Genomic DNA, 11471 nt, shown 5'->3' on the forward strand with positions numbered 1-11471 from the left:
GACTAGTTGAAGTCTATGGAGTGAGTGAGCAGTGATTCCAGTGAGAAGGGAGTTGCAGTAGTCAAGCCGGGATGAGATGAAGGCGTGGATGAGAGATTCAGCGGCAGGGAGAGAAAGGCAGTGCCGGATTTTAGCGATGCGTCGGAGGTGGAAGTAGGAGGTCTTGACAACTGAGCTAACATGAGGTTGAAAGGACAGTGTGGGGTCAAAAATAATGCCAAGATTGCGTGCCAGAGGGGAAGGAGTGATGTTTGAGGAGTCAATGGTGAGTGTGATGGATCCAGTTTTATTAAGGGAGGATTTAGTGCCTATGAGGAGGAGCTCTGTTTTGTCACTGTTGAGTTTGAGAAAGTTGTGGGTCAGCCATGCTTTTATTGTAGAGATGCAGGTTTCAAAATGAGTGAGGGAAGGGTTACGGGTTGGTGTCGTACGTATATAGATCTGGGTGTCATCAGCGTAGCAGTGGAAGTCCAGATTGAGTTTGCGGATGACGGTACCAAGGGGAAAGAGGTAGCAGATGAATAGGAGGGGGCCAAGAACTGAGCCTTGGGGGACCCCTTGTGTAACTGGGGAGAGGATGGATGTGTGACCGGAGAGAGAGATGAAATGGTTTCTGTTGGTGAGGTAGGAGGTGAGCCAGTCGAGTGCAGTGCCCTCAACACCTAGTTGGCGCAGCCTTTGGAGGAGGATGGAATGGTTCACAGTGTCAAAGGCTGCGCTAAGGTCAAGTAGTAGTAGGATGTTGAGGGCACCAGAGTCTGCAGAAATGAGGAGATCGTTGGTGACTTTAACTAGAGCTGTTTCAGTGCTGTGAAGTGGGCGGAATCCGGACTGGAAGGGTTCATAGAGGTTGTTGGACTGGAGATGGGTGTGGAGTTGGGCGGAGACAATGCGTTCAAGGGTTTTGGAAAGGAATGAAAGGTTGGAGATGGGACGGTAGTTGGAGAGGTTGAGTGGGTCCAAGGTGGGCTTTTTGAGAATGGGGGTGATGGCTGCAAGTTTATAGACAGCGGGAAAGTGACCAAGGGATAAAGACTGATTAAAAAGGGTGGTGAGGTGGGGGAGGAGGACAGGGAGGCAGGCCTTAGTTAAGGTCGTTGGAAGAGGGTCAAGAGAGCAGGTGGTTGTCTTGGATGAGGTAATGATGTCTAGGATAGTGGAGGAGTCAACAGGGGAGAAGGCAGTGAGAGAGGGAAAGGGCGGGCGGTCAGGAAGTGGGGGCAGGAGGGCAGGGGAGGAGGAGTTATTGATGATGTCGGTCAGAGAACTGTTGATTTGGGCGATTTTGTTGTTGAAGTTGACAAGGAAGGAGTTACAGAGGGCGGGTGAGGAGGGTGGCTTGGTGGCTGGAGCAATTTGTTGATGGTGGAGAAGAGTATGCGGGGGTTTCGGTTGGTGTTATTAATGAGAGATGAGAAGTAAGCAGATTTGGCAGCAAGAAGAGCGTCACGGTAGGAGGAGATGTGTTGTTCAAAGGTTTCGGCATGGACGGTGAGGCGGGTTTTTTTGTAGAGGCGTTCCAGTTGACGGCCAGTTTGTTTCATGGTGCGGAGTTCCGGTGTGTACCAAGGGGCAGAGTTAGTGAATGTAACAGAGGAAGTTTTCCAGGGGGCTAGGGAATCAAGGGAGTCAGAAAGGATGTTGTTGAGCGTGGTGGCAAGGTCATCAGGGGAGGAAGAAGTGGGGTCGGAGGGAAGAGCAGAGGATAAGAGCTGGCAAAGCGTGATTGGGTTTACAGTCTTGATGTTGCGGTAGGAAATGGTGCGCTTTGTGGATTTATGAGGCGAGGGTAGAGGGGCGGAGAAGAGGATGCAGAGATGATCTGACAGTGGAAAGGTGAGAGGACGGGGGCTGGATGTGAGTGGAAAGGAGGAGCATACTATATCCAGGGTGTGCCCTTTGGTGTGGGTGGGGAAGGTGATGTGCTGGGTGAGATGAAAGCATTCCAGAACGGAGATGAAGTCAGATGTCAGTGGAGCAGTTGGCTGGTCGATGTGGATGTTGAAATCACCGATTAGTAGGAGGCGGTAGGAGACTGAGGATACGATGGTGAGAAGTTCAGAGAGTTCAGAGAGAAAAGACGGATGTGACTTGGGGGGGCGGTAGATAAGAACGGCAGTAGTAGAGTTGGGGAGGGAGAAAGCGAGATATTCAAAGGATGAAATAGATGGGAGGTTGAGGTCCAATTCAGTGATTGATAGGGACCGCTTATGGAAGACAGCGATACCACCTCCTCGCCCAGAGAGGCGGGGTTTGGCGATGTAGCTGTAGTTAGACGGAGTGGCTTGGTTGAGAGAAAAATAGTCCAGAGGCTGTTGCCATGTTTCACAGAGAAGGAGCAGATCCAAATTATTGTCCAATATTAGTTCGAAAATAACTAGTGATTTGTTGGAGAGGGAGCGACAGTTCAGCAGTGCAAGGGAGATGGATGAAGGAGCGGGGGTGGGGGAGCGGAGATTGTTGAAGTTCACAGTACGGAAGGTGGGGGTGACGGGGGGGCGAGAGTTAGTCCAGAAAGAGGGGATGGGTGAGCCATCAGGGAAATGTCGTTTAAAAGATAGTCCGGAGCTACGGTGGATGTAGCGGCGACGGCGGAGGATCCCAGCCTTGCTGGCAGCTGAGGCAGCAGCAGCAGGGAGACGGTGATTATTGTTGAAATGATGAAGATCAGCAGCAGTGTAGACAAATGGACGAGAAGTTAGTGGAATGGAAGGCCGGAGAAGCAGAAGTGATAGTTCATGCAGGAGATGAGACGTGAAAGCAGCAGGGAATAATCCAGATAAAATGGTAGAAATGGCTAGTAGCTGGTTAACTAGAAGTTTGTAGGCAGTGAAATGCATGGAAGCAGCAGTGGACCGAGTCGTGATGTTGGTGGAGTGGGTGGTGGTGTTGGTCAATCCCGACTGTACCCGTGCAAACGGCACGCCCCAGTGTGTCATGGCGGCCCACAGCCGAGCCACGACCGGCGAGCTCGCAGCGAGCGGGTGCTCCCCCCGAGGACGCCGGCCAAGTGGCCAGCAAGTTGGGTTGGAGCCGCTTGCCGAGCCAAGAGCAAGCAGTTACAGGCTCAGAGCCGGGAGGTAGTAGGGTCCGGTGGTGGGTTGGCTAGCTGGCTAGCGTAGCTCGTAGTCAGAGGGAGCGGGATCGAAGAAGTGCGAGCAGAGCTCCAGAGATACGCGGTGGGCAGGAGAAAAGGCGAGAAAATAAAAGAAAACAAGAAACGAGCACACTTAAAACGGGAAAACACAAAACAGACGGGGGACAAACAAATAGCGGACACGGTTTTCGGGGTAGAAGCGGCAGTCAACAGTCCAGACGCCAGCGTTGCTCTAACCCGGAAGACAAGAAAAAGGGGTGTGTGGGGAATGATGAGAATTAGATAGATAGATAGATAGATAGATAGATAGATAGATAGATAGATAGATAGATAGATAGATAGATAGATAGATAGATAGATAGATAGATAGATAGATAGATAGATAGATAGATAGATAGATAGATAGATAGATAGATAGATAGATAGATAGATAGATAGATAGATAGATAGATAGATAGATAGATAGATAGATAGATAGATAGATAGATAGATAGATAGATAGATAGATCTTTGTCATTGTAACATGTACAACGAAATTTAAAAAGTGCCAACCGATCCGCGCATGAGTTAAAAAAATAAACAGAATAAATAGAATAAAAGATTTTAAAAATACAAGATAAAACCCACAGAAGAAGAACATACACAGGCATAATCATTTACGTTTAGCTGCATTCAATGCGTCTACCGCTGTAGGGTAAAAACTGTTGGCAAAAACTGGCTATAAACAAACGGGCATTAAAATGGAACCCAGAAGGCTAAAGAAGCAGAGGGAGACCCAAAAACAACTGGAGAAGGAGCACAGAGCTGGACATCAAGAAGATGGGACTGTCGTGGAAACAGCTGGATGAAATGGCACAAGACAGACGAGGGTGGAAACTCTTCATCGATGGCCTATGTTCCGAAAGGAATGAAAAGGCCTAACTAACTAACTAACTAACTAACTTTGATTCTTATTACAAATGCAGTGTATTTTTGAACTGCAAATGATAAATGCTCATTCAGTGAGACAAAAAGAAATGTGGAAAAAGTGCATCATATACATAAATTAAAAATGCATCAATAATGGTTTTATAATCGAATCGTAGCCTCTGAATCCTAATCGAATCGTGAGGTGCCTCAAGATTCCCACCCTTATTTGATTCTATAGAACATCATTTTTTTTGTTTCTTACGTTAGAATATTTTGGATTTGACAAGAACTTTTGCTCAGTAATCAAAACGCTTTATACTGACATCTGTCAGGAACGGAATGGAGCAGGGCGACCAAATGCAGCTTGGCCAGGGTTTATTGAGGTAACAGGGAGGTAGGTGGGGAACCGACGACACAGACGGGAGAGAGACTCACGGCCAGCAGACACAGACAGACCGACCAACAGAAGTCCACTTGGACAAGGCTAAAATACTGACCGTGAGCCTACAGGCAGACCGAGGGAAAACCAGACGACAGGAACACTGGGCACGGACCGGGACGGAACAGAACCGTAGACACCGACAAGGAGGAACACACGGGCAGGGTTTAAATACATCAGGTAACAAGAGGGAGCAGGTGACAGACATGACGATAACGAAGGGGTGTGGCTGAGGGAAGTTGACGGCCGAGCGTGCTCTGGCATGGGGGTGACAGACATCTATAGTAATGTGTCGCTGAACCCAGGGTGTACACCTAGAATTATGGTAATGCGTGGAATACGACAAGGGTGTCCGATTAGTCCCAAATCATTCGTTCTGTGTACACAGCTATTGTCATATCTTATAATACATCATCAAGATTTTCAAGGCATAACTTTTTTTCACCATGAGTTTCCCTTAAGCCAGTTTACAGATAAATCCATTGTTGACATGGCTTTGCAAATTATCTCAGGCTTTTCAAAAGCTTCAAGTCTTCACAGAAATATAAATAAATGTGAATTACTTGTGTATTGACACACATATCATGTCGATCCCTGTTAAAAAAAGTTAAATATCTAGGGATTAAGTTGATAAAAGATGAAAAACAGAGGGAAGCGTTGAACATGAAAGAAAAAATCGATCAAATGCAAACATCATTAAATGATTGGCTGAGTAGACATCGCTCTATTTTTGGACAGAATTTGTTAACGAAAGCTGAAGGTGTTTCTAAATTGATATATCCGTGCCAATCCCGCTAAGATGATCATAAGAATGTTAAGAAAATGAATTCAATTATATACAAACTCATCTGGAGAAATAAAACACACTATGTGAAAAAATCCCAGCAAGTCAAAGAATACAATATGGGAGGTGTTAAAACTGTGGCTTTTGAGGCTATGATGGGGACTTTTAAATTAAAATGGTGAAAATAATTTATGCTCAAGCAAACTTATATATGGTATCATATTCCACATAACATCTTCAAGAGAATGGGTGGCCAAAACGTTTGGCTGAAATGTGATTTTGAAATTTCAAAACTATCAGTTAAAATGTCTGAGTTTCATAAACAAGTTTTACAGTATTGGAAAATGGTGTTTAGCCGTAACTTCACCCCTCATTGTGCCACCTTGTGAAATAATAGAGCAACTGTGTTAAAAGAAAAAGTCATTGTTCAACCAAAGGTGGTTTGACCATGGAATTTTCTTTGTACATGACATCTTGTGTACAAAAGGAGAAATTCTACAATTGCAGGATCTGAGAAACACATTTTAATTGTATTGTATTTTTTCTAATGTCCAAATAAATCTTCCAACCTTAAGAATTGGGAAGTTGAACATTACAGACATAAACTGTGATAACAAATACAAAAGGTCAAATAGACAAACTATTAAAGGTAAAATATTCAGATTATAATCAAAAAGTCAAATACTAAATATTCAAATAATAAATCAAACAATACATACAAAACATTTCTTGAATTCTTGAATCTTGAAACACCGAAAGTCAAAGATATGCAATTTAAGATCCTCAATAATTTGAGGGGTGGATTTGGTTTTGAGCTTGATTTGTGTGAATTATGTAAAGAAAACAGAAAAAATGGAACACTTGTTTTCTCTTTGCAGTATATAAAATCAGTTTTGGAAGGAGGTACGCAGTTGGTTGAGTAACAAAATTGATGGCCTGGAACAATTCACAATCGAAGACATTCTTTCAAACAAATCTAAACTTACCAAAGACATTTCATTGCTAGTTAATATCCTAATTGTCAAGGATAAATACCATACTCACAAAAAATAAATGGTGAAAACAACTACCCAATTTAGATTTTTTTAAAAGGGAGGGTAAAATGTATACATCGTCCTTATGCCAACTGAGGAACTCTAATCAGAAGTGTCGGGTTGCGTGACCAAGAGGGGCGATAGATGGATTGTTCCCAGAAAAATGGCCCTGGCTGCAATTGCAAAGTCCAACCACAGGGTGGTGCCAGAAACCTTGACGATGCCTGTTCTGAGTGGCATAGATAGAGATTCACAAGTTCAGACCTTTTGTATTATTTAGTTGCTTAGCTCAAATATATTCAGTGACAGCTTGTTATACTGCCGAATGTCAAAGTAGGAATGCCCACAACCACAGGTTAGTTATGGTTGTGTGTAATGAGAAATTATTCTTGTTTTAATAAGTGATGATTTGTTAAAAATGTCAAATCAGTATGGTTATTCAACAATGATGATTTGTTAAAAATGTTAAATCAGTATGGTTATTCAACAGTTTTGTTAGAAATGTAAAATCAGTATGATTATTCAACAACTATTTGTTAACCAGCTCAGTGGCCTAGTGGTAGTGTCCGACCTGAGACTGGAAGGTCGTGGTTTCAAACCCCGACCGGGTCATACCAAAGACTATAAAAATGGGACCCATTGCCTCCCTGCTTGCCACTCAGCATTAAGGGTTGGAATTGGGGAGTTAGATCACCAAATGATTCCCGAGCGCGGCACCGCTGCTGCTCACTGCTCCCCTCTCCCCCAGGGGATGGATCAAAATCACATGGGGATGGGTGAAATGCAGAGGACAAATTTCACTACACCCAGATATGTGTGGGATGATCATTGGGACTTTAACTTTAACTTTTAAAAATGTTAAACCAGTATGGTTAATCAACAATGATGATTTATTAAAAATGTTAAATCAGTATGTTTATTCAACAGTGATGATTTGTTAAGAATGTTAAATCAGTATTGTTTTTCAACAGTAATGATTTGTTATAAATGTTAAATCAGTATGGTTATTCCACAGTGATGATTTGTTAAGAGTTAAGTACAATCTGTTCAGATCAGAGATGTCGTGTGAAACCAACGATGATTTACATTTATGGATTATTGAAGTTATATTCTTAAAATGTATGTATTCAAATTTGAAAGGTGTTTCATTCATTGAATGTAGGGGAAAGGTCACATGTGTTGTTTGTGACAACCCGGTGGAATAATTGGGGGAAAAAAGGAAGTAACGGCCAGGGGCGCTAAGAGTCTTTCGCAGTATGTGCAGAAAAAGTCCAGCTGTTAGCAGTCCTTCTCGAAGGCCACTGAAACCAGCAGCAGATTCCAGTTTACATGGGAGGGAATGAGCTGAAAAAGCAAATCTCACAATCGCTGCGGTTGCAATTCTCAAGTAACATTCCCAAAATTTCCGTGAGGGCACCTCACGTGCCAGTGAGGGGATGCCTGGCGAGTGGCGGGAGGCCAACTGTCTATAAGAGTGCCAGCTCGGGACAGTTGAGGGCTGCTTCCCACAGAAAACTTTTCCAGGAGCATGTGGGTGTTCGAGTAATCTGAGTTTTTTCAGCTCCTGGACTCTTAGTGTTAGACGCAAGATCGCGAGCTTGGATTAACTTGGATTTACTCAAAGAATTGGATTTTTCTACATTTTACAAACCTTATTTGATTAAAGTTGGGAAATTGTGTAAAATATAGATAACCAGGTCAGTGGCCTAGTGGTAGTGTCCACCCTGAAACTGGAAGGTTGTGGGTTCCAACTATGGCAACATTAAAACTCAGCTCAGTGTCCTCGGGGTAGAGTGTCCGCCCTGAGACTGGAAGGTTGTGGGTTCAAACCCTGGCCGGTTCATACCAAAGACTATAAAAATGGGACCCATTACCTCTCTGCTTGGCACTCAGCATTAAGGGTTGGAATTGGGGGGTTAGATCACCAAATGATTCCCGAGCGCGGCATCGCTGCTGCATTAAGGATTGGAATTGGGGGGTTAGATCACCAAATGATTCCAGAGCGCGGCATCGCTGCTGCTCACTGCTCCCTTTTCCCCCAGGGGATGGATCAAGATCACTTCGGGATGGGTTAAATGCAAAGGACAAATTTCACCACGTGTGACGGTCATTGGGACTTGACGAGACTTTAAAAACAAACTACAACGATTTGAAAATCCTTCTCAACCCATATTCAATTGAATACACTACAAATACAAGATATTTAATGTTCAAACTTATAAACTTAATTGTTTTTTGCCAAATAATAATGAACTTAGAATTTCATGGCTGCGACACGTACAGTAGAAGTTGGGAAAGGTGACAGAAAAATACTGAGAAAGCTGAGAAAAGCTCATCAAACACCTATTTGGAACATCCCACATGTGATCAGGCTAATTGGGAACAGGTGGGTACCATGATTGGGTATAAAAGGAGCCTCCCCAAACATGCTCAGTCATTCACAAGCATGGATGGGGCGAGGTTCACCACCTTGTCCACAACTGCGTGAGAAAATAGTTGAACAGTTTAAGAACAACATTTCTCAAAGCAACATTGCAAGGAATTCAGGGATTTCAACATCTCCGGTCCATAATATCTTCAAAAAGTTCAGAGAATCTGGTGTAATCACTGCACGTAAGCGACACGGCCGGAAACCAAGACTGAATGACCGTGACCTTCGATCCCTCAGACCGCACTGCCTTCAAAACCGACATGAGTGTGTAAAGGATATCACCAAATGGGCTCAGGAAAACTTCAGAAAACCACTGTCAGTCAATACAGTTCGTCACTACATCAGTAAGTGCGGGTTAACACTCTACCATGCAAACCAAAATCCGTTTATGAACAACATCCAGAAACGCCGCCGGGTTCTCTGGGCTTGAGCTCATGTAAAATGGACTGAAGCACAATGGAAAAGTCTTTTGTGGTCTGATGAGTCCACTTTTCAAATTGTCTTTGGAAACACTGGACGTCGTGTCCTCCGGACCAAAGAGCCGCGCAGATGTGCGAGTCCTGCATTTACACATAGTTGCAGTCACAGACAAGAAGTCCACCGGTGGGGTCAGGCAATCCCGTACCGCAGAGTAGACCATCGTTCCGAAGACAAAGTGTTCCTCTTTGTCACACCCGGGCGGACAGTAGAACCTGCAGAAGACACACACGTGAAATTGACGACAGGCGGTCATGAAACATTGTGTCAAACGTGACTCATGTCATCGAATTGGTGAAGCGGAGGCTGTTGAACTTTCCGGCACTTTCTGTCGGACAAAAGGCGAGAGTTTGTGGCATGTTTTGGGATTGTTGTTTTCGGCAACCAAAGCGGCAGATTGTGTTGCTCACCCTCATGTGCGCATCCCAAGATGTCGAAGCGGAGGCCAAATTCTGGACAATTTTCTAGCGGCAGGATAGAGACGTACTGAGTGATTGCGGGCGTCTCAAGCAGATGAGTCCCACCGCCGATGAACTAGAAATGGAATGTTTCCTTGTTTGTTGTGACAAGATTGAAGGATGCGGTCACAGTCGACTTGATTGGCCCCCCCGCGCTCACCTTACCGTCCGGGTGTTTGGTCCACTTCCTCCTGTCAACGCTCAGTCTCATATCAAGTTTGATGTCCCAGGAGCGAGTATTGTTGCTATTACACCCCTGGGTCACGATCGCCGTCACCTTTCTCTTGTAGCCGAGGTTCACCAGGATCCAGCTGCCGACAGCTGGAGGAGGCAGACATTCCAAAGCTCAGGAGACCAACGTGCCAAGCGGTCAATTTTCTACGTACAATTTCTTGACGGCTTCCAGCAGGACTCCCTGTTGAGGCGGGCTTTTTCTGGGGTGGCGTCTTTCATGGAGGAGGCTTTGAAGGAAGAGTCTGCAACGCTGCCGTCGGCGATGCCCAGACTATCGAGACAGACTGAGGACAGCCAAAAGTCATTTTAATTTGGAACGGACGATTAAAAAAAAATCTGGCCGTCGAACCCCTTGTGGGACTCCTTGCATTGTTTTAGATAGTCTTAGATTCAGTGCAGAGTGGAAGATCACGAGACGTGAATCCCACCTTTCTGTTCACAGCTAGAGACCATCTGCAGATATTTGTAGGTGGCAGGGCAGGACTGGTCCTTCAAAAGCTCAATGTGGCATCTTTGCTGGCTGTTGCACATTTCCCTGTAGCAAGGGAGGATGCCTTCAACTGAGCAGTCCTCTGCAAGTTACGAGACACCAGTGAGTGTAAGTGGGCCTAATACCTCAGTGTTTATTTGCAATGTTTGAGTGTATCAAACAAGGAATTTGGCTTTGGTACAACACAGCCTCTGTTCAACATTTAGGTAACTAACAACACTCAGGACGTGTGAAAAATGACAAATATTCTCCCAGGAGGGCGACGAAAAACTCAAAACTCCAACTAGGGTAAATGAGAAACCTTGAGAAGAGCCCACAGATGGGAGGGTCCCTCTTCCAGGATGACCAGGCTGCAATGGATGCAGAGAGGACACATAGTACAAATATGTACCTGCAGTAGAACCTGTTTAGCTGGTTAGCAAGCCTTGGGCTAAACAGGTTCTACTGCAGGTTTGATCGGTGGGAGGACCGATCAAACCTGCAGTAGAACCTGTTTAGCCCAAGGCTTGCTAACCAGCTAAACAGGTTCTCCTGCAGGTTTGATTGGTCCTCCCACACAACGGGACTTCCTGCAGCACAATCTACATACTCACCTCTCCCCACAACTGCTCTGTCCACACCTCTATCATCATTGTCACCCGCTCTCTCTGTTGCAGAGGCCGCGCCCGCACTCCAGATCCGCGAGGAGGAAGTGCGCCAGATGTTCCGGAGACAAAAGACCAAGAAGGCACCGGGCCCAGACGGCGTGTCACCTTCCTGCTTGAAAGTCTGCGCTGAGCAGTTGGCGCCCACCTTTGCACGGATCTTCCACCGTTCTCTGGAGCTGTGTGAGGTGCCCTCGTGCTTCAAGAGCTCCACCATCGTTCCTGTGGCCAAGAAGCCCGCCATCACAGGTTTGAATGACTATAGACCTGTCGCACTGACATCTTTGGTCATGAAATATTTTTAGAGGTTAGTGCTGAACCACCTGAAGGATGTCACGGGCCCCCTGCTAGACCCCCTCCAGTTTGACTAACGGGCAAAAAGGTCAGTGGATGATGCGGTCAACATGGAACTGCACTACATCCTGCACCACCTGGACACCCCAGGAACGTACGCCAGGATCCTGTTCGTGGACT

The 11471-nt window shown here is 45.3% G+C and overlaps 1 protein-coding gene across 3 annotated transcripts; it reads right to left on the reverse strand.

Annotated features, from left to right (window-relative positions):
• Positions 1-6049: 6049 nt before the first annotated feature.
• Positions 6050-11241, reverse strand: LOC133157295 (lactadherin-like). 3 transcript variants are annotated; one of them, XM_061283709.1, is made up of 6 exons: positions 10947-11241; positions 10292-10435; positions 10016-10147; positions 9795-9950; positions 9582-9635; positions 6050-9386 (listed from the first exon to the last, which is right to left on the reverse strand). In XM_061283709.1, the coding sequence occupies exons 1-6, from the start codon at positions 11239-11241 to the stop codon at positions 9304-9306; spliced, it is 864 nt and encodes a 287-aa protein (XP_061139693.1). In that variant the 3' UTR covers positions 6050-9303. The 3 variants fall into 3 exon arrangements, 2 of the variants coding, with proteins under 2 accessions (XP_061139693.1, XP_061139692.1); XM_061283708.1 differs by having other exon boundaries at positions 9582-9705; positions 9790-9950; XR_009714987.1 differs by having other exon boundaries at positions 9370-9386; positions 9582-9705.
• Between the last annotated feature and the right edge of the window lie 230 nt (positions 11242-11471).

The sequence above is a fragment of the Syngnathus typhle genome, linkage group LG7 (genome assembly GCF_033458585.1).
Source record: "Syngnathus typhle isolate RoL2023-S1 ecotype Sweden linkage group LG7, RoL_Styp_1.0, whole genome shotgun sequence".
NCBI lineage: Eukaryota > Metazoa > Chordata > Actinopteri > Syngnathiformes > Syngnathidae > Syngnathus > Syngnathus typhle.